The sequence below is a fragment of the Equus caballus genome, chromosome 11, assembly GCF_041296265.1.
Source record: "Equus caballus isolate H_3958 breed thoroughbred chromosome 11, TB-T2T, whole genome shotgun sequence".
NCBI lineage: Eukaryota > Metazoa > Chordata > Mammalia > Perissodactyla > Equidae > Equus > Equus caballus.
In genome coordinates this window covers 48,109,596-48,131,709 of record NC_091694.1, presented here as the reverse complement: position 1 = coordinate 48,131,709, position 22,114 = coordinate 48,109,596, and the positions used below count along the sequence as shown (strand labels likewise).

At 59.9% G+C, this 22,114-nt stretch overlaps 1 protein-coding gene across 5 annotated transcripts in view; it reads right to left on the bottom strand.

Moving 5' to 3' along the window:
- SPNS2 (SPNS lysolipid transporter 2, sphingosine-1-phosphate) overlaps positions 1-21,212 on the bottom strand; it is a 36,202-nt gene extending 14,990 nt beyond the window's left edge. For 3 of the 5 annotated variants that reach the window (XR_011423068.1, XM_070226479.1, XM_023653290.2), the window contains exons 1-2: positions 20,650-21,171; positions 7,215-7,280 (exon numbers count right to left, since the gene is read on the bottom strand). Coding sequence is in view for 4 of the 5 variants with exons in the window: in XM_070226479.1 (XP_070082580.1) it covers positions 7,215-7,280; positions 20,650-21,019 (436 nt within the window). In the remaining variant the exon portion in view is untranslated. Of the gene's footprint in view, positions 1-7,214; positions 7,281-20,649 lie in introns of all 5 variants that reach the window. The other 2 variants (XM_070226478.1, XM_023653291.2) reach the window with 1 other exon arrangement.
- Positions 21,213-22,114: the final 902 nt, after the last annotated feature.

Here is a 22,114-nt window from a genome sequence, read left to right as displayed (position 1 = left end):
CCTGAGATCAGATAGGAATATGGACAGGAAAGAGATGTCAGCCTCATCAGGACTTACAGGAGGAGGAAGAATTGTTCCCTCTGTGCCCGTCTGTGCTAGGTGGCGAGTGGGCAGAAAGAATCAGAGTAGGAATTGCTCCCTGTCTGGCCAGGGCACAAATCCCATCCTTGAGTTGCCCAGTTCCCTAAAATGCCAGGGAACAAGCAAGGAGGGTCAACTCCTGCCAGAATAGTGAAAGGAGACTTGATGGAGGTGGTGAAGTCAGAGCTGGGTATTGAAGGATGCATAGGAGTTTACCATGACAATAATACTTAAATCCAAGACTATGTACTAAAATATAAATTACGGATCCTATAAGCAATACTATATAATGGTTAATGAGGCATAATGCTTATTGTTAATAATACCTGCAGTTATCATCGATGGAGCACTTATTACAGGCAAGGCCCAGGGATGCGCCCTGGACATAAGCACAGATTACCTCATTCGAGTCTCATTCCTTCTCTTCATCTTACAGGGGAGACAACAGAGGCTGAAAGAAGTGATGTCACACAGCTAGTGTGTGGCTGAGCGAGAATTTAAACCCCAATTTGTCTGACTGCAGAGCCCTTGCTCTAAATCACGCTACGGACTGCCAGGCTGGGAAGATGGAAGGTCCCAGCTGATGTCCCCAAGGTCAGGGAGAGTTCAGGGTCTGTCAATAGCCAGAAGCGCCGGGCTGCAGCACGGGAAGGCTCTGGAGGAAGCAGCAGGAGACAGGCCGTGGGGGGACACTGGGGTCCAGGCACTAGGACCCGGTGTGGCCTTTAGTTAGGGGCCGTGGAGAGCCCCAGCATGTTCTGTTCTCGCCCTCCAAAGGGGAGCCCTGGAAAATCCCCACTGTGTGGGTGGAGAGGAGCCGAAGGAGGGGACCCAGGCCTTGGCCAGCCCTCGGCCATCCTGGCGCATCCCCACCTTCCTGCCCGCAGGAGAGCAGGAGGGCGGCCCCCCGGCCCCTCCCCTGGTGGTCTGCCGGCTCATTTGGGTGGGCAGAGGCATCCAGACCATAGCTGGGCCCCTGTCGAAGGGGTCACGCCCCGTCCGCACCGCCAGGCCCCAGCCTGCTGCAGGTTGCGTTTCACGGTGTCTGTCCCCCTGACAGCCGGGGCCACTGAGAGCTGGAGGAACCTGCCCAAGAGGACACAGCGAGTTGGGCAAGGATGCTATGAACCACAGCCTGTCCCTCAGTGCCTCCCCCGTGGGGACAAGGGAGTCCAGGGTCAAGAGGGAGACACGCTCCATCCTCGCAGACCTCCCCCTGCTTGGGGCAGATGAGAGAGGACCTCTCCTGGACCTCAGGGATGCCCCAGGCAGTGCAGGGGCCTGAACACAACCAGGGTAGGGACAAGAGGGACAATGTTCCTGGCAGAAGGAACAGCACAGGCAAAGGCCTGGATGTGTGAACTCTGTCCTAGATGGGGGCGCAGAGGCTTACCCCACCAGCCGGCAGCCAGTAGCTCTCTGGAAATACAGACCGGCGGGCTAGAAGCTTCCCGGGCCACCATGCCCCTACCCCGCAGTCTTTGTTCACTGGAGGAGAGCTTTCTGGGCAGCCCAGCTGCCCCACCCTGCTCTCGGCGGGTGGTGGCGTTCCCAGCACCTCCCGCACGAGGACATCCTGTGGCCGGGGTGTGGGGAAGCCCTGGTCAGCTCACGTGTGCTGAGCCCACAGGTCTGGACAATGGAGCTGCAGGCAGGGAGCCAGGGTGGGGGGGCAGGGCCACGGACAGACGGCGGGTAGGGGCGGAGAACCTGGGCCGGAGCCTCCCTCCCTCCGTGAGACTGGCGATGCCCCTCTGCATAGGGCTGGCGGGAGGTCCTCTGCGCCACAGGGCTTGGCCGACAGCCCTAAGGTGCTGCCCACTCTCATGGCCGTCCCAGGGCTCGGTGTGCCGGCCAAAGGCCGTCTCCCCTAGGGGCGCACAGAGGGGCCAGCGCCCAGAAGCTCAGAACAACCCCGACCGAGGGCTCTGCGCCTTGGCAGGCAGCCCAGGACCCCACCCCCATCCGTGGGGCTTTTGCGCCCAGAGGGGGTCCTGGAGCAGCACCGGGTGAGGTCTGAGCTGGGGGAGCCCTGGGTCCCACACTGTGGCCTTGGAGCCCACATCCAGCCCCCACCTCGGCCTGAGCTGAACCAGGGCTATTTTTACCAAGTCCAGATCCGGCCGACCTATTATTTGGAGAAGACTTGCCATCCTCCACATCCTGTGGGCAGGGAGGGTGCTCAGGCAGGCGTGGGCCAGGCGGGGGTCAGGTTCTGCCTGGGTACCCTCCCTGCCCACAGGATGTGGAGGATGGCAGCCCAGGCCAGCAAGGATGATGGGAGCACCCAGCACAGCCTGGCCCCGTGGGCGCCTGAAAGGCCGGCAGACTTCCTGCAGGAAGAATGGGAGCTGCCTCCTCCACCCCCGCTCAGGATGTACACCCTGGGTTGGCCCATCAGGCCTCAGGGAAAGAGGGGTTCTTGGACCCCCTTTCCAATAGTAGGGCCTGTGGGGAGAGTCACAGGGGCTGCCCGGCTTTGCCTTCAGAACCCGAGTCTTTGCCGAAGCAGGAGGATGTTGCTGGACAGGCCGAAGTGGAGAGGCGAGCAAGGCCAGAAGGAGACTCGGCCCCAAGCAGAGGCACTGTCTGGTTTCAGTCTGAGCTGGCTCTTCCTCTGTCCCCACTCTCCCTTCCCACCCCCGATCCTGGCACTTCCTCATGACCCCAAACCCCAGCCCCGAGCTGCCTTCCAGCCTCCTCTGCCACCCATTCCCCCACGCAGCCCCAGAGTGAACATCCTGATGTACATATCTTATAGGGACCTGCCCTGCTTCACAACCTTCTGTGGCTCCCCACTGCCCCAAGACAAAACCCAGATGCCTCTCACCATCAAATCCTGACTACTGTGCAGCGTCCTCTCACTGATTCTCCCACACTCCAGCCCACAGCCCATGAACCACAAGTCACCAGGGCCAGGCCTTCAGCCTCGCTTTCCCTTTCCCTAACCTGCACATATGCCGATTTCCTTGCATCCATCTTCTAATTTGCTTTTCCTCTCTTCAATCTAGTCTAATTAAGTCATCTAATTATTACTTTTTTTTTTGGTGAGGAAGATTCACCCTGAACTAACACCTGTGCCAATCTTCCTCTATTTTGTATATGGGATGCTGCCACAGCATGGCTTCATGAGTGATGTGTAGGTCCGCGCCCAGTATCAGAACCGCGAACCCTAGGCCACCGGAAGTGGAGCACACGAACTTCACCACTATGTCATCTGGCTGCCCCAACAGATTTTTTAATTTTAATACTTACATTTTTCACTTCTAGGATTTTGAATTTAGGTCTCTTAGACACCTCCCTGTTCTTTTTTAGTAATGTGCTATTCTAGCTCATAAATTCTATTCTTTCCTCTTGAGCGTTGAAAATTAAGCATACCCAATATCAAGTCCCTGTAAGATAAGCCTATTCTCTGAAGTTCTTCAGAAGTCAGTTTTCCTATCTTTTCTGGCCTGGTTGACTCCGTCCCACAAAGGTGGGCTTTCTTGTGTGCTCTGCTCATTTTGAACTTGAGTCTGTCTTCCGTGGCACTTGTCATCTGTGTCCCATGCAGGCCCCGGGTCATGAAGGCAGGAATTGGCGTCCATGTCCCATGCAGGCCCCGGGTCATGAAGGTGTCCCTAAGGAGCAGTTTTGGACTTGCCTCTGCTGGGGTCCCTGGAAGCAGAGGCCTGCAGCAAAGGGGTGGCCATCGCAGGCCCGAGCAGAGCAGGAGCTAGACTAAGCTGTCTGCAGAAAGCCAGAGCCGGGAAGGAGATGTCCTTTCATGGATGGAAAATCCGCCCACTGAGGGCACATCTTGAAATCAGGGAGCTTGCTCTGGGCTCTGGGTGGAAACTGAGTCACCCAGGCAACACCAGAACCCTAGCCGGCACTGCCCAGTCCTCAGAGCAAAGAAACCCCCGAGCTTGGAGACTGGGCTGGGCTAGTGACAATTTGATAAATCTGGGTGATGGCCACGTGGAGATTCTCTCTCTACTTTTTATGTGTATTTAAATTTTTTCATTAAAATGTTTACATTAAAAATACTGCAACCAGCGTTTAAGACATATGCTGGTCCCCGAAGTCTATCATTTGGCTTCAATATTAGGTCCTGTTTTCCTGTTTTTGAGTTCAACTCTTTGCTTCTGGCACCTGAAAATTTCCCTGCTAGCTTTAGCTTTCAAGCTCAGCTATGTAATTTAAATGTTTTCTTGGCATATTCTATCCAGCTTGGAGGGAGAAAGAGAGCTACTCACATCTACTGACAAACTGCAAGTCCTTTCTCCTGGACGAACTCCAACTCATCCTTCAAAACCCCACTCAAATTTCCCCTCCTCGGGGAAGTCTTCTCCACCTGCCACCAGGCAGAGCTGGGTGCACACTTGCTGCCATCCCCCGGGGCTACCCCTGTGGCTGGGTGTGAACTGGATATGTTTTCTGTCCCCATTGATAGAGGAAGTCTACCTGAGTGCAAAGACTGAGTCTGTGGCCAAGCCCAGCACAGGGCCTGCCAACAGGAGGTTCGGCAGCAGCTGCCCCTTTAGGTGTAGGCTGTGGGGGCCCCTGAATTCCCAAAACAGCACGACCCAAGAGCTGTCCTTCTGCTGTGGGCTTCCGCAGAGGCTAAGCTATGGCTGCAGCAGGGGACTCAGGTGCCAGCTCAGAGCTGGCGGCAATCTTCAAGCAGGCTGCCGAAAGTCAGCTCCCATGCTCCAGTCCCAAGGAGAGACAGGAGGGGCAGGTCTGGGCCTAACCCTCAGCCACCTCCCACCCTGTCTCATGGCCCCGCAGCCCCTGGTGCCCACAAATAAGCAGGCAACCGGCCCCACAGCCCTGGTCCTTTGATCTGGGCAAGCAGCAACACCTGGCTGGCGCCCTCCACCTGGCTCTGACCTTATCGGGGCTCGGGGAAGAGACAGGTGCCCGGGGCCCAGGCCAATTAGCTGATTTGCCCGGTTGCCCACTGAGTCACATCCCGGTCTAGCTCGCCTGGCTTCTTGGTTCAGATGGCCAAAGGGGTGAGGATACTCGGGAGCCATCTCAGTTGTGCCAGGGGTAGGTGCCAGGCCGAGGGCCATGGGGTAAGGACCAGAGGGTCTCTGAGGGTGATGGAACCCTTACCAGGGCCCAGAGGCACCCGCCCTAAGAACACTGAGATCCGGGACTCTCAGACACTGGGATGAACCTCTCCAATCCCGTGGCCATCTGTGTACCTTCCCCAAGCCAAGAGGACAGCAGACACAGAGTCCTCATTCCTGTCCTGCTGCACTCTCACCATGAGGCCTTAAGCAAGTCATTTCCCCTCTCTGGACCTCTGTCCCTTCATCTGAAAGTGAAGCTGACCAAAGGGAGCTTGTAGAGGACGAATCAGACGAGACGATGCCCGTGGGCAATTTGTCCACCTCCAGCCAGGTCACCAGGGACTCCCGTGACTTCTCTCTTGGCCAAGGAGGCAGCCAGGACATGACTGAGGCAGTGCCATGACCCCCAGCCCGCCCACTCCCTCCCCACGCAGCTGCACTGGCCCTGATCACACTCAGGCAGAGCTGAGTGGAGGAGGCTGGGGCAGAGCCAGGCTCCCGATCAGTCAGCAAGGCCAAGACCAGGAGGGGATGAGGCCCGGGCTGGGTCCCCAGTGACTCAGGGGCCACGGAGGGAGGGGCTGGGCAGCTCAGCTCTCTTCTGCCCTTCCCTCACCAGCCCAGCAGCCTGCTCCCTCCCACGCTCCCAGCTGGCCTGAACCCTGTCTTGCTGGCTGCGAGCACTGGTCACTGCATTGTGTTACACAGAGCCCAGGAGGCTGGAAGGACCTGTCTCAGGCCCCGGGGCAGACTGACTTGCGCTGGCCTGGCCAAGAAGGCCCAGCAAGAGGGAAGGAGACAGGGGAGGGACTTGGGCTCACCTCCTGGGTGGAGGTGATGTCTGCAGGGGCAGGGAGCTGGCTGCCCTTAGGAGGCACTGGACCACACAGCCTCGCCTCAGTCCTAGCTCCAGCAACTCTCACGGGTTAGGGCTGAGCCCTGGAGCTATCACAGCTGCTTCTCTGAGACCCAAAGACACCATCTGGGACATGAGGACTGGCCCCAAGCCTGGCCCAGTGGCTGTGGCATTCCAGGAGGCCTGGCATTGTGCGTATTGGAATGCCACCTAGACATGTCAGGCAGGTTCCTGGACAGAGCCGCTAGCTCCACCCCTCCGTCCCCAAAGAGCATGGGCAGGGGAAGGGGTGCACAGACTGGAATGCAGACCGTGGACTTTTCCCCACACACCCGACTGGGCCTCACAGCCAAACAGACCCCAGGGCCAAGGGAACCAGCCGTGCAGCAAGGTTGGGGCCGAGTCCGGACCAGACGAGCCCTGGGATGCAGCGCCGGCTCTGAGTCTCTGCCCAGGCCTGAGGGTCCTGCTGAGGGCACGACCAGCATGGCCAGAGCCAGTGGGAGGGCCAGGGAGCCAGGAGCTCAGACCCTATGTGGCCACGTAGCGGGCAGGGCAGGGACAAGGGAGACATGGACCCTGGAGGGAGGGGCAGATAGGCTGGGATAGCTGCTTAATGACCTGTCACACTGCCCAGTCCTGAGGGGCTTGGGCCCTGCCTCCCTGCCGGCCAAGGGCAGAGAGCCTCAGGCCCAGGACTAGCCCAGGGTCCAGGTTCTCAGTCTGGGGCCAGCTCTGGGGCGGACCAGCAGGAGTGTTCTGCTTTGACATCTAAGAGGTGGTTCCCAAGTCGATGGTAGTGGAAGGAACCAGAGGCAGGGGAGGACATGAAAACGGGGTCCCTAAGGCTCTGTCAACATTGCCCAACTGACTGACCCAAGGAGTTCCCTTCAGCAGCCAGCCTCCGGAGGGAACCTGGGTCACCGGGCCCCAAGGAGGCCCAGCCCAAGGAAGGCTCACCTCCAAGGACCTGGGTGATCGGCCTACACTCTCGTCTGTCTCCCACGGCCCCCTGGGCAGGCGGCTACCTGTCTTGTTTCACAAGAAGAGAAGCAGAGGCTCGGAGAAGTAGTGCATTTTGTGAGTGGCCACAGTGGGATCTGGATGCAAAGCCCGTGCTCTTTCCAGTGAGTCAGGACCAGGGAGGAGAGCAGCCGGGAATGCCCCAGCACCAGGGAGACCTGGACGGGGCAAGGGCGGGAGGCGGGCCTCACCTGACTGCAGCAGGCCGGCGTCGCGGTCCTTGACCCGGAAGTGCTGCTGGATATCCAGAAGGACGCCTGGAAGGGCAAGATAGAGGGCGCTTACTGGGGACATCTGATGACTGGACCACCCCACCTAGGTGACGCCCGGTCCCAGCCCAGCCCTCCTTCCACCTTGCAGGGCCCAGCCCAGCCCTATCTAGAGAACTCCACCCTGCCCAGTTTAGCCAGGCCACTGGGGGCCTTGGAGGCCAAGCTTCCATCTCGCCCCACTGGGCCTCCTGTGCTCACCCTGGGGATAGGGTCCCACCCCTCCCTTGGCCACCGCAGGGGCCCAAGGCACAGACAGGCAAGTCTCCTGGGCGGTCACTCAGCCCAGTGGTCACTCAGCCCGACGGGGGAGCCCAGTCTCCTATCCGCCCACCTGGGCCTCCTGCCCACCTGTGGCCTGGCCCCGGCCTGGGTGCCGGGACCTTAACAGACATGTGCCCTGCCCCCAGGGGAGACCACCAAGCCCTCAGCCCGGAGGGCGGGAGGACAGCCACTGGACAAGGCAGAGGGGGCTCCAGGCAACGCGCATGCCTGTTCACCTGCAGGAGCACGTGTGCACACACACGCAAACACACATGCTCACGCCACTGTCCTCAGGATGATAACGTGGACCCCCAATTTCCAGCGCAGAGCCAAGACGCAGAGGGATGCAGGCGAAGCTCCAGGCTTGCTCTACTGGGGGAACAGGACCCCTCGAGGCCACGTCTGCCCTTCTCCCAAGTCCCAGCCACCTCTGCTTTCCCATCAGGACTTTGCAAGTCAAGAGGGCAACTAGAACACCTAGAAGCCCCAGCAGCTGTGGACAGACAGAGCCCTGGCTCCTGGATCCCCTCACCCCTTGCACTCCACAGGGCCCCTAAGTGAGGACAAACCCCAGCCCTGCAGGCCTCGGGGGCCCCTGCCTCAGCTTAGCTCCGAGGACAGCAGGAGGCTGGGCCGCAGGCCAGAGGCCCCCTGGCCACCACACACCTGCACCGAGAAGAGCTGGGGGAGACAGGGCTTGCCTCAGCAGTGCCCCATGCAGGGGGCAGAGGAACGGACTGGACGCTGCCTTCCGGGGACTCCCAGGGCTCTTCACGACGATGACGATGCTGTCCGCATTTCAAATGACAACAGTTCGCATTACTGAACGTTAAGTGCTTTCCTGGTTTGATCCTCACACAACCCTAGGAAGCTGGCACAATTATCCCACTGGACAGACAAGGAGACCGAGACACAGGAGGTTAAGCCGTGTGTTCAAAGTCATACAACAGGAAAGTGGGGTGAAGGGGGGATCTCCACGCACTATATGGGGTCCCGTCTGGCGACCAGGGCCATAGCAGTGGGGAGACCTCTCAAGACCCAGGGCCAGAATGCTGAGCTATTTCCCAGGATGTGGGGTCAGACCGGCTTGTGTCCCAACAGCCTGACGGCCAAGAGAAGCTGGCCACCTCCTTGTTAATGCCCAAAGTGGATTTGCCATAATTACCCATAATGAAGAGGCTGTGAGAGGCTGAGTTAATGACTTAATTACCAGGGCGGGCTGTGGTCTTGCCCGGAAGGCCGAAGCCAGGGACCGGTCCTAGATCTGTGAATGGCGGAGCCACCAAGTGGAACCTGTGTGGTGCCCCGACCTGGCCTCAGAGGCCCAGAGTTCCATTGGGGCCTATGAGTGGCATGGCTGGGCCCAACCTTGAGGAGCACCCACACCCTCTTCCCAGCCCCACAGCCCCTCCCACTCCTGAAATGGCCACTGCTCCCCTCCTGATATGTGAGTCTGATCACATCCCTCTCTCTCATAGTCACCATCACCTGTGGCTCCCGAGGGCCTCAGGGGAGGACCCAGGCCCTTCGCCAGGCCACAGGGCTGCAGGTTTGGCCCTGCAAATCCCCCCTCCAGCCACAATTCTCAGGACACCACCCCTCCTCACCATATTCCAGCCACCCCAAACTACTCATGGCCCCCCGACTACACATGCTTCCTCTTCTACAGCACAACTCTGTTGGCTCTGCTAATCCCCGCCACGCCTTCAAGACTAGTTCAGATGCCTCCTCTTCTGGGAAGTCTTCCTTGATTTCTCCCCCTCCCACCACACACCACTCAAGTCAGTTGCCCGCACGCTCTCCTGTCCCTCCTTGTTTTAGCACTTGTCACACCAGGATTAGTTAGTTCCACAGGGAAGACACACAGGGACGTGGATATGGGCTCTTTGGACCCACTGTGGCCAGGAGCTAAGAGCCACCAGTAACTGGTCCTGCTAAGTTCCAGGTCCTATGGGAAGCTCTACAGGTGGCATTTCTATCCCTGACGCCTATGCTGCTATCTATGATCATCGTCCCCATTTTACATATGAGGAAACTGAGGCTCTGAGAAGTGAAATAACTTGTCATAAGATGTCAGAGGTGAGATCTGAAACCAGGTCTGCCACCCCCAAACCAAAGCTTCTGCCGCACTGCCTCCGCGTGGTTCGTGCCCGTGCCCCAGCCTGTGGCCCGGCACACAGCCAGCCCACAGTGACTGTGGAGTGGATGCGCAGACAGACGGCCGAGTGTCCGCTTCATCCCTCACCAGACCATGAGGCCCTCGAGGGCCGGGGCCGTGGCAAGTCGTCTCCAGAACAGAGAGCAGGGGCTGTCACCATTTAGGGACTGGGGAAGGATGAGTGGAGTCCGGAGGTGGCAGGAGGGTAAAAGTCCCCCGGCCCCTGCACGGTGGGTCCCCATCCACAGCCAAGAGGAGGACATGGATCTGCAGTAACTATAGGCTCACTTTCTGGGAGGGAGGCCACACCAAAACGGTCATCGTGAAGCTGGCATGTGACCACAGCAAATCAAAACACTCCTGCTTCCTCCTTGAGGCAGATTCTAGCCACCTGACTGAACGGTCCCCATCCCATGACTCTAAGGCCCAGTGTTAGCCTCTGCCTCCAGGAAGCCTGCCTGGATCTCTTCTACTACACAGAGCTGCTAGTAAGGGGGAGGAACATTTTTCCACGGCCAGCTGGGCATCCAGGGTCCCTTGGATCTCTTGGGCAGCTAGACCCCAAGACACAGGAAGCTTTGGATGACCCCACCCTGGCACCCTGTGAGCTCCAGGCCGAAGACCAGAGAGAACCATCCCAGGGAGCAGGGCCTTGTGCAGGCCCTAAGGCCCTAGGTCAGGCCCTGCCTGAGACTTTCTAGGTTGTTTTCCCTCTTGTAGGTCTGGAGGGGGCTGTGGCCGCAGGCGGGCGAGAGCCCGCTGACCGCTGGCACGGGAAGCGTGTGTCACAGCAGCTCGGCCGGTCGTCTCAGATTTTCCTCTGGGCTCCAGCCTGGCTTGGGCCCACACAACCCCTCCCTTCTTCACCACAGCCTTATTTTTAGCCTCTTTCCTGGAGGCTGAGGTTTGGTGGGTCACAGGACGGGACTCACGCCCAGGAGCAGCCTCCTATAGCTCAAGCCAAGCCCATTCCACCAGCCCCACCAGCCCAGGGAATGCAAGGTGGGGCTCCCATCCCAAACACAACCCCCAGGCATCCCCCAGTCATGGCTCCCAACTCAGGCTCACCAGGCAGTCACCCGAAATCAACAGCCAGAATCGCCCTCTGCCCACAGGGTCCTCCTCCCTGGGCCAAGACAACATTCTGGAACAGCAGGAACATCTGAGTTTTCTCATCCATTGACCCCAGGTACACCCCTCCCAAGCCCCTGAGGGTCTCCCCTCCCGTCCACAGCCAACTGTCCCTCTTGCTTCCCAGGGGTCTTGCCCTGGGTCAGCCCCCGGCACCAGCTTGAACTCTCGGCCTCTCCTTCCCCTCCATCTCCCACATCTCACCCACAAATGTGCTCCCACCTCTTGTCCCCGTGGGGAAAGCAATCCTGACTTGTCCCCTCTGCCAGCCGCTCTTTCTCTCTCCCCAGTTCACAGCTGAAGTTCTCAATGCCCGCACCTCCGTCACTGCCCTGAAACCACCACCTCCTAGTGGCTCAGCCCCACAGGCTCTCTCAGCCCTCAGAGTCCCAGCCACCGGGACTCTGATTCCGTGGCTCCACCCCCCGGATCCCCATTCCCCAGCAGCACCATGGTGCTACCCAGGCCAGACCCCTGGGAGTCAGCCACGACATCCCCTCACCTCCCTCCGCCCCATGAATGGGCCCCAGTGATTCTCTCTCTTTTCTTCACCCCCTGGCCTCCTCCCTGGGCTCCCTGCCTCCAGCCTCTCCCGGCCCACCCACCATCCCTCCTGCAGCCGGACCTCATAAGCACCTATCGATCTCCCACCAAGTCCTGGCCCCGGGCTTTTGAGACCCCAGGATGGTTTCTGGACTCCAGGAGCTAAAGCCATGGCCCAGCGGTTGTCAGCTCTGGCCAGGGCTCAGAGTCACCCAGGAGTTCTTCAAAATCCACAGGCCCAGGCCCCTGGGTCAGAAATACTGCTACTAACAACAACAACAACGACGTGGGTATTAACACGTACCTAGCGCTCGCTATGTGCCAGACACTGTTCTGAGAGTGTCGCCCGCATTAGCTCATTGAGTGCGGCTGCCCAGTAATGCTCGGTGGCTCCCCATTGCCACCCAAATCAAGCTCAGACTTCCTGCAGCGTTCGAGGCCTCCGTGACCCAGATGTACACAATCAGCCTGTCTCGAGGTGAGACCCAGGAATCTATTAACACACTGCCCGGGTGACTGGAAACCACTGGCCTGGCTGGGCTGAGGGCCCTGTGACTCGCACTTCGCAGCCCGCAGGCCTGCAAGCCTTGACTCCAGCTGCACCCTATTCCAGGGCTGTCCATCTCCACCTGCTAAGATCCACCTCATCCAGGGCCCAGATCCAAGGTCACGTCTACCTGGGTGTCGCCCCAGCTCTTTCCTCTGTGGCTCTGGTTGAAGAGGTCCTGTAACCACGAGGGCACCCCCAGAGCTAGATGGAATCTGGCCCGACTCACCCAGCTGGTAGGTCACAGATACTCATGAGGATCCCCCATCACTGCTGGTCCCTCATGAGCCCCCGCAGGAGCCAGGTCCAGATCCTAACCTGCCAATGTCACAGAGTCTTCAAAAAGGCCAAGGTGTAAGAGGAAGCCCACACTGACCTTGGGCCCCCCCCAGCTCAGGTCAGCCTGAGATGCAAGGTTGGGCCAAGATGATCCTGAGGCCTCTTCCTGCCTACTCAGCCAGGACAGGCCACCAGGTGCTCGAGCTCACTCCCCAAGCTGCCATCATCGCCCCACGTTCACCCTGCCTCTCTCAGAGCAGCAGACAACTCAGCTGAGTTCCCAAGAACATGGGTTCCAGAGCCAGACCATCTGGGCGCAAATCCCGGCTTCTCCACCTTCCCTGCTATATGACCTTAGGCAAGTTACTTAATCTCTCTGCGCCAGTTTCCTCCTCTGTAATAAGGCTTAATTTTAAGATCTGCTTCATATGGTTGTTGTGAACTTTAATGGCGCCTGGCACATAGTAGGTAGTCTAAATGTTATAAACGTTATCACAGATCATTAACTCACCAGGCAGGTCCCTGGGCATGACCAGAGAACATAGCTACTCCCACCTCCGTGTTCTTTTCTCCAAAATAGGGGCAGACGCTTGGAAAGACAGGGCCTGGGGATCTGAAGGGATGGGCCCTGCCTGCCATTGGCCAGCCCCTCTTGGAGGGACCCTAGTCCCCCTGTGGAGGCCTCAGGGCTGGCTGACTTTGGAAGTCTCACCCTTACTCCCAGGCTTGGCGGCAGCTCCCGCCCCAGTAATTATAGGGCCTGAGGGCTTGGCTTTGCCTGGTTCTGGATGGCTAAGTCTTGGAAACCACTGCCTGGCCCCACCAGCACCCCCCAGCCTGAGGGAACTGGCCAGGCAGTCCCTGACCCGGGGCCCGGGCTCTCAAGCACACACACTTCTACCTGCCCCAGAGTTTCCATGGGCAAGATCCTGCCCCCGTGCCCCAGGGACAAACTGAGTGAGCTTCGCGGCATCTCGTCCCTACTCTGAGCCTCAGGTTGCCCATCTGTGAGTGACCCAGGATCCCCATACCTCCCTGCCAGTCCATCCTAAATCTCAGTCGCATCTGTTCTACATATGCCGACCCTCCCATCTCCACATCGCACTACAAATCTGAGTCGTTAATGTAAGGACAGCTTAGTGGTCATCTCTGCAGGACCATGAGGACGAGGTCCCCAGCTCCAGGGCCTCAGCCCCGCAGAGGGACCCCTAGACTTGAACTTGTCCCCCTAAAGAGCACTCCAGCTGGAGACCATAACACCCTCCCTGCCCAAGAGCCCTGCCTGCGGACCCTGCCAGGACCAAGAGAGGAACCCCTCCCGGGTGCATGCATGGAGAGCCCTCTCTCCTCCCTGCCAAGTCTCTAAGCCCAGGGTGGGCGGGGACAGGCAGCCTGGCCTCTGTCCTGTGATTCTAGTCTATCATTTGGGGCCAGCATTCCCGGAACAAGACTCGGCCTTAGCAATTTGGGGGCTTTGCACAGCCACTCCTTTCCCAGCTCAGCCTCCCCGGCCCTGTCCTGCCTCGGGGGCTCCCAAGACCCCCAGGGGCCAGGGACAAGATGGCCACACCCTTATCAGGACCCACAGAGGGTGTGGCCTGTGTGGCCACAGACATAGGATAAGCCTGGGGGTATGGGGGGGTGAGGGGGAGATAAGAGACCTCAGGACGGCGCAGCTTAAGCCCTCCATCTCCCAGCCTTCTCCACGCATGCTGTTTCAGTGGCCAAGGAGCCCAGCAGCTCCCGCTCCCACTTCTCAGATGGAAAGTTGAGATTCAGAAGGAGAATGGGACAGGGGCCGCAGAAGCAGGCAGGAGCTAAGCAGGCTGAGCGGGCCTCTAAGCTCCCAGACCCGGCCTGTGCTCCCCACCTTCACCCCAACAACCTCCAGAAAAGCAGTTGCACCCAGCCCTCTCTCGACATCCACACCAATGGCCCTCACATGGGTGCTAGACACAGTGTGTGACCAAGTAACACCACCCTCCCCAGGCACGGCCCTTTACAGTTTACAAAGCCTAACCATGCGCCTTGCCTCCTGGGACCCCATTCAGCAAATCCACGCTTGACAGTGGAGGGACCACCAAGACCTCTTGGAGCTACCAGGTTGTCGAGGGGGAGACCTGAGCCAGGTCTGCATGGTACAGAGAACCGAGGGGGAGGTGGGAGACTGAGACTCCATCCCTAGCCTCCAAGCTCTGGCCAGTGCATTGTTCCACTTACCTCTGGCTCTAATGTAAATGCTCTGCCCTCGGCCACATCTCCCCTAGGACTCTTTTCGTCAGCCTCCCAGCTACCAGGAGACAGCCAGGCCCGGAGCAGACAGCGTTCTGCTTCACGCCACCACACTGTGTGATCTAGGGCCAGCCCTTCGCCTCCAGTGCCCTATCTACACAGGAGACTGGGCAAAGCCACCCCAGTGCCCTCCCGAATGTCCAGAAGCCATTCTGCCCAATGTGGGGGCCAGGAGGCCCCATTGTCAGGGCTGCGGGCTGGGCAGACAGGGACTGTGCTGACCACTTCCCCCACTTCCTTCCCGGAGACACGAGGCCTGCAGCCCATTGTGTGCCCTGGTCAGGACAAAGGGGCAGCATCGGCCACCACGAGAGAAGCCCTGGCCTCGGCAGCAGGGGCTTGGTCCTTATCTGCAACCATCCAAACCTGCCAGCGCCCCTTCAGCCCTGAATGGTCTTTGGGGTCAGGCAGAGCTGGGTCAACCCAACTCTGCCACTCAGTCAGTCAGCAAGTGCCAAGCCTGTGCCAGCGCCCCATGCATACTGGGGCCACAGAGATGACCAGGCTCAGCCCCTCGAAGCTGGAGGGAGATGGCCGCCCTACACAGGGGTAGGTGATATGATGGATGCTGAATAGAGTGCAGCTGAAAACCAGGAGTTAGGCCCCTGGCTCAGCCCAGAGAGGTGGGGACGACTTCCTGGAAGGAGAGCAGAGGGACCACCGAGACGCTCCAGGGGAAACAGCTTGGCTGCTGCAGCAACTCTGGAGCAGACCTGGTTATCCTGGGGAAGGGAGGTGCAGGCAGAGCCAGGGCCAGCAGATAAGAGTGCCTGAGAACAAGTGCCCCCACACTACCCTTGGGAGCAAGACCCTGACCACAGAGAGGAACAAAATCATCTGTTGTGGATTCAGGGCTCAGAGAGGGTCAGCATCTGCCTCAGGTCACACAGCAAGTCTGGCAAAGCCTGGAACGGGAAGCTCAGCCCTGGAGATGTTCAGGGCCCAAGAGGGAGCCCAGCCCCGGGAGCCTGGGGATCAAGCCAGTGTCCTCTTTGCCTCCCTCACTCTCATCCCCCTTCTACCCTCAGGATGTCAGGCCCCACATCCAGGCAGAAACAAAAGCCACCTCCTGTGTGGGGAAGGGAAAAGGGGCTCCTCCTCTTAGAGCAGTTCGGACCGGGCAGCCTCACTCCCAGGCCAGGAGTAACCTGCAGCCCTGAAGCTTTCTTGTCCTGTTCACAAGATGGGAAAGTAAGGCACAGGCTGCGCCAGGAACCGGCCCTGACTCCCAGACCAAGACAGTGAGTTTCAAGGCACCGCCTCTGACAGGTCAACGGCACAGCTGAGGTGCTGGCAGAACCAGCCGGAAGGTGCCTGAGGAGGCAGAGGAGCAAGAAAATGGGCAGCTGGCGGTTAGTCATTCCAGGTCGGCTCACGGTTCACCTGGGTGCTGACCTGCCAGACAGGTGCGCTGGAATGCGGCCCTGGGACACCCTGCCCCACAGACCTTAGATAATGTTGACTTGGCGGTGGCCAGGGCAGGACCACCCAAGGGGACAAGGCCACCTGAGAGAGCAGGGCGAGGGCAATGTTGACTATGCTTATCCATGAAGATAGCCGCAGAGCTTGGAGCTCCACTTGGCCTCTACACACCCAGGAGACCCTCTAAAAGGCCCCGGGCCTTCATCTCCCCATCTGTCAGCTCTGGACAGACTCGACCAAGCAGACAAAAAAAAGAGCCAGGAGCCCCTGCCTGGCAGCCCCCTCCTGCACCCAGCTCAGGTGTTTGAGGAAGCCCCCAGTCCCTGATAGGCCTGTGTTCCCGCCCGGGGCCCTGTGCTCCTCTCCTTCTGGGTTGTGTTAGTGGGTGGTTGCCATGGTTACCGGTCTCAGCTTCTTTGGCAGGAAAGGACTCCCCCAGGGCAGGGCGCTGCCTCTCCCCACCAGCCCCTGCCCTACCCAGTTTCAGGTGCCCAAACTGCCATGGGCTGGGTCAAAAGAAAACAGGTCTCAGGAAGGGACAGGTGCCCCAGGGAAGTCAGGGAAGGCTCTCAGCTCTCCAACAGTCCTCCAACCACGAACAGGGCGCGCCAGCTCCCTCTTGCTAGGCCTGCTTCCAGGAGCAGGGTGCTGCCACCGACACCACCCTCAGCCCTGCTTCCATTTCACAGATGGAGGAATGGGAGCCCAGGGGCAGAGGCAGCTCTGGCACCAGGAAGCAGAGCTGGGGTGAGGGGACCTGGGACTCTCGCCTGAGGGGCTCCCTCCTCCTCCTGACCTGGCAGCCGTGAGTGGGCTCAGACTGGAGAGTGGGAGCCTGCCAGCTGGTTGGGGCCATGGGAGCAGGAGCCACATGCACTAGGGGAGCTCAAACCACCTCTGCTAAATTGAGCTGGAATTCATCTGCCCAGAGGGCTTGTGCCCTGGCCAGGGGAGTCTCCAAGTTTCCAGGCCAGAAGCAGGGGGCATGTCCCTCTCCACCAGGAGAATGCTGTGTAGGGGGTTCTGGTCCCGCTCCATCCTGCCCTGTGACCTTGGGTAAGTGTCTGCGTTCTCCTGGCGTCAGTGTCCCTGTCCGCACAAGGAGGAGAAGGGACCAGCTTAGAGGTGGTTTCTGGGCTACCTCAACTGAAGCCAGGCTCAGGAAGAAAAGCAAGAGCAGGGCCAGGCCCTCCTCACCGGCTTCTGAGGCCTGCTGCCCTCAGGGGGTTCTCATGGGCAGGAGGAGAGGCCATAATTAGCATGATCCCTGGGTGGCGCTGGGAATGCTAGGGCATGGGCAGCACCTACTGGAGTTCCCAGGATGGAGACCAGCCCTGGTGGAGAAGGGAGGGGCTCTCAGAACTGTCCTGAAACAGAGAAAAATGGCCCAGGCACAGCTTACGCAGAGGCGTGGAAGAGAAGGCAGCTGGCATTTGTGAGGTCTCCTAGGAGTCTGGCCTTGTCCCGCGCACTGAAGAGATATTCACATTTACTCTACATGACTCAGGAGGTGGAAAGGAGGCAAGGATCCCCCAGAAGGCTCAGGGGACATCCCCCAAGGTCACACAGCTGGTAAGGTGAAGAGCCTGGACTTGGACCTGGCATCAACGGCTCCAGCCCTGTGCTGTCCGCTGCAGGGGCCCCCAGCCGCCGTGGCTGTTGAGCACCTCAGATGTGGCTAGAACATACCTACCTGTGCTGTAAACGCACAACACACACCGGGGTTCAAAACTTTGTATGAAAAAGAAGGCAGGACATCCATCCTACTAACAGCTTTCATATTGATTCCATGTTGAAATACGTTGGATAGACTGAGTTGAACAAAATATATTAATTCATTTCAATTATTTCTTTTTACTTTTTTTAGTGTGACGACTAGACATTCTTTAATTATATGTGTGGCTTGCATTGTATTCCTTTTGGACAGAGCTGGTCTACACCATGAAGACAAAAATGCACAGGACAGATTTAAAGGAGGAGAATGGGACTCCCTTTATTCTTTGATGGGAGAGCCAGGGCCAGACTGTGAGGTCGTCAGAGGTCAGGTGGGTGTGAACCTCAAAGGTCACTGAAGAGCAGAGTGTCTGCATCCCCTCCTCTGTTCCAGCTGGGCCAGCCAGCAACAGGTGGACTCAGGCCTGCGATGACCGCTCCCCTGCCCCTCCCCTTCAGACACATCAAGCCATAGTGGTTGCCATAGAGACAGTAAGTCTTCCCAAAAAACTGCACTTGGGGGAAGGGGTGCGGGGGGAGTCTGCCAAAAAGAGAGGGAGAGGGAGACAGGGTTATCCAGAGAGGAAATTAGTGTATGCTGTGTGCTGGGGCTGGGCGGTGCATGAGCTCCCGCCCTGGCCAGAGAGGAAATTTGTGTATGCTGTGTGCTGGGGGGTGGGGCAGTGCATGAGCTCCCACCCTGGCCAGTGAGGAAATTGGTGCATGCTGAGTTCTGGGGGGTAGGGCAGTGCATGAGCTCCCACCCTGGCCGGTGAGGAAATTGGTGTGTGCTGTGTGCTGGGGGATGGGGCAGTGCATGAGCTCCCACCCTGGCCAGTGAGGAAATTGGTGCATGCTGAGTGCTGGGGGGTAGGGCAGTGCATGAGCTCCCACCCTGGCCAGTGAGGAAACTGGTGTGTGCTGTGTGCTGGGGGATGGGGCGGTGCATGAGCTCCCACCCTGGCTGGCACAGAAAGGGATGCACAGCCTAGGCAGCTGTTTGCACAGGACTTTCCGGGCCTTCCTCCCTACAGCCCTACACCCCTCCATGCCGCCTTACCAAATACCAGAAATTTCTTATCTCATTCCCCCATTCTGACATTCTGACTCTGGGACCCAAGTAGGGATGGGGGCAGATAAGCACCAGACCTCCCTGATCCCACCCTCTCCCCCTCAGCCCCTGGCAGCGTCAGTTTCCCTAAGACTATCAGGGGCCGGAAAAAACAAGTTGGAAAGAGTTGCAGGGCCAGAAGCCGGCCATTCATTGCCCGGCTGGGAGAGGGTGGGCGAGCTCTTCCCAGGCCAAGGCTTACCGGTAGATCTGACGCCAGCCTGGCCACGCACTCTCCAGGCCGTGTTAGACAAGGGTTGGACAGGGGCCTCGGTTTCCCCATCTGTATACACAAGTCTATTTTGCGTTGACTACAGGTCCCCAATGTTCTCTGACTTCTCCCCACTTTAAGGTGGCACCTAAGTTCCCAGGTCCCAGGCAGCATGGCACATGCATGACAGGGGCTGGTGCACTTGGGCGGTGCTGGGTATTCCTGCTCCCCAGACCAAAGTAAGAGCCTCTTGGGGACAGCCCAACCCAGAAACTGGGGCCACTGGTATCCACTTTCAACCCCCACAGTGGAGGGGCAGAGAGCCAAGAGTTTGGAAAGTGGGAGGGGGGAGGGGGAGGCATCCGCTCTCCCATTAGACTTCTTCCTTTCCGCTTGACACAAAACCCTACTCAACAGAGCTGGAAACTAAGGCCCAGAGAAGGGGACCCAGGTGGCCTGTGGTTTATGCCAGGGCTCTCCTCTCTAGATCACCACAAAGTTCTCCTTAGAATCTGTCCAAAATTCCTCCTGCTATCTTTTTTGTTTTCTGGTGGTTCCAGATTTTACTAACCTGTGGTTAGGCAGGTTCTGGGTCTCCATGCCAGGTATGCAGTCACTGCTCTCCTCCTGCAGGGAGCCCCCACCTGTGCCAGCCTGACCAGAGTCCTTTTCTCTCCAAGCTGCACATTTCCCACCTAGGGACAGCTCAATCTAGAGAAGGTCCCTGTTCACAGACCCCTGAGACCCATGGAGGGGGAGCAAGCAGCCAGGAGTCTCAGAACGCTGTCCATCCCCAAAGGGCCCAGGAATCAGTCACCTCACAAACCTCGAAACAGACCTAAACACGAGCTGAGACTGGCCCAAGGTCACGCACCAAGCACATGCGGGGCAAACCCGGCACTAAAACCCAGTTGTTCTAGCGACACCACCCCATCCCCAGGCTGGTTCCCAGAGATGCTCACAGACGATGAGGCAGCCCCTCTCTAGCCCCAGCAGCCTGTGCCCTACCCCAGCCTCAAGCGCCATAGAGCAGGGGGAGGCCTCTTCAGGCCTCTAGCCAGGGCCAGCTGCAAACCGCATCCTGGGTCCCCAGGCGCCGCGGACCCGCCCCGCCCCTCCCTCCGCTCCCCGCAGCCCCGAGCCTTTGTCAGCCACGCGCTCACACACACAGCCGCGCCGCCCGCGCGCACACACACAGGGTCTCCCCTGGCGCACACCCGCAAGGGGCGCGCGCACTCGTCGCACGCACGCAGGGGAGTGGAGGCGACGGAGGAAGGAAAGAACCGGCTGGCTACGGACCGACAGACCGCCTGGGCTGGGGGAAGGGGAGGAGAGGCCCGGGAACCTGAGGCTGGTGCGGGAGGGGGCGCAGAGGCGAGAACGCAGAGAGACGCAGAGGAGACTCTAGGAGAAGAGGACAACGGATGGGACGTCAAGGGCTGGCGAGGACGCGCGAGCTACTCCAGGGGTGGGGACTCCCCCAATCCCTGGCTAAGGGAGAGAGCAGGGGCGACCTCTGGACTGGACCCGTGGATCACGGGGCATCACTTGCCCAGTTGTGCCTGAGCAGAGGGCCCTTAGGAACCCCACGTAAGACTTGGATATAGGGGGCCTGAGACCAAAGGTTCCCCGGGGTACCTCGAGGTGGGGTTTCTGGTTCTCGGGCTGGGTGGGGCACTAGCTCACCTGCTACGGTGTACCTGTCCAGGTAGTTGAGCACGTTGCCCAAGCTGAGGATGGCGGCTGCTGCCCCGCGCCCGCGGCCCAAGCTCGCCGGCTTGGGCTGCTGCGCGCCGGGGGCCTTTGCAGCGGCTGCGCAGCTGGGGGTGCTGGGGGTGCTGGGGGGTCCGGGCGGGGCCCGCCTCACGCTGCCTGACAGAGTCTGCACCTCGTCGTCGGCGGCCGCGACTCCAGTGGCGCCCGGTGCCCGCGCCCCGCAGCAGCCGCCACCGCCAGCCCCTCGCTGCGCCCCCCGGCGCCGGCGCCGCCGCTCCGCGTCCGCCTCCTCCTCCTCCGCGCCGCCCGCCGCCGCCGAGGCGCATTCCAGGCACATCATGCCGGCCGGGACCGGGGCGGCGGGGGGCGCGGGGGGCGCGGGGCCCAGCTTGGGCCCGCTCAGTGCGTGTGTGCGCCGCGGAGCCGCCGCTGCACCATCCCGGCCGGGCCCCGTCGGCTCCTGCGCTCCGGCCCCGGCTGCGGCGCTGCCACCGCTCAGTCCGATGCGCCGCCGTCGCCGCCGCGGCTCTGACAGCTGCGGCCCAGCCCCTCCCACCAGGCCAGCGCCCAATCGGCTCCAGGCTCGGGCCACAGCCCCGCCCCGCACGTGCTGCCCCGGGGGGCGAGGGGGGCGGGCCGCAGAGCCCCTCCCGCCCGACGGGGGCGCAGTCACGCCGGAGCGGCGCAGCGGCGGAGGCCTGCGGGGCTCGGGAGGGGCTTTGTGGGGAGACAGGGAGCTGGGAGTGGGGTTCAGGAAGCACGAGGACTCTTCGGCACCCACTCAATGCCCTTGCTCCCCACTCTCTACCAGGGGAGTGGGCTCCTGGCGGAGACTCTGGGAGAGAGCTGAGCGCTGGAGCTCAGGGCGTATGGAAATCCTGGAGAGAGGGTCTCAGATGGTCAAGTCAGGAGCGCCTATAGGAGAGCCTGTGGCCGCTGCAGCAGCTACTCGCCCTTCCTGATATAATCAGTTCAGGGAGGGCTGCGTAAGAACCAAGAACGTGACCAGTGGGGGTTTCGCCCAGGACCCAGGCCTCTGCCAGGCACAGAAGGCTATGTTGCTCATCTCCCCAGGGAGGGAGATCCAGCCCCCAACCTCCCTCTGGGCCCATTCCTGTGTGCTCAGCGAGAACCTACCCGGCTCCACGGAGAGGCAGCTCCTGGCAGGGAGGGCCTGGCCCCAACTGAGGCCCACCCGAAACAGGGCATTAAGAAGGGGCCTCCTTTCCCCAAGCGTCAGACTCCAACTGTGCACTAGGCAAGGGACAAAGCCCTGAATGGAAGACAGGAGGCTAGGTCCCGGCCCAGCTCTGCCCTCGTGTGTGGCATGACCCTGGGCAAGACCCCTAACTCTCTCTGGGTCTCAGTTTCTCTCTCTAGGGGTAACAGGAGGATAGGATTCAGACAGTCTGGAAGTCTCAAGTAGCCACTCCCT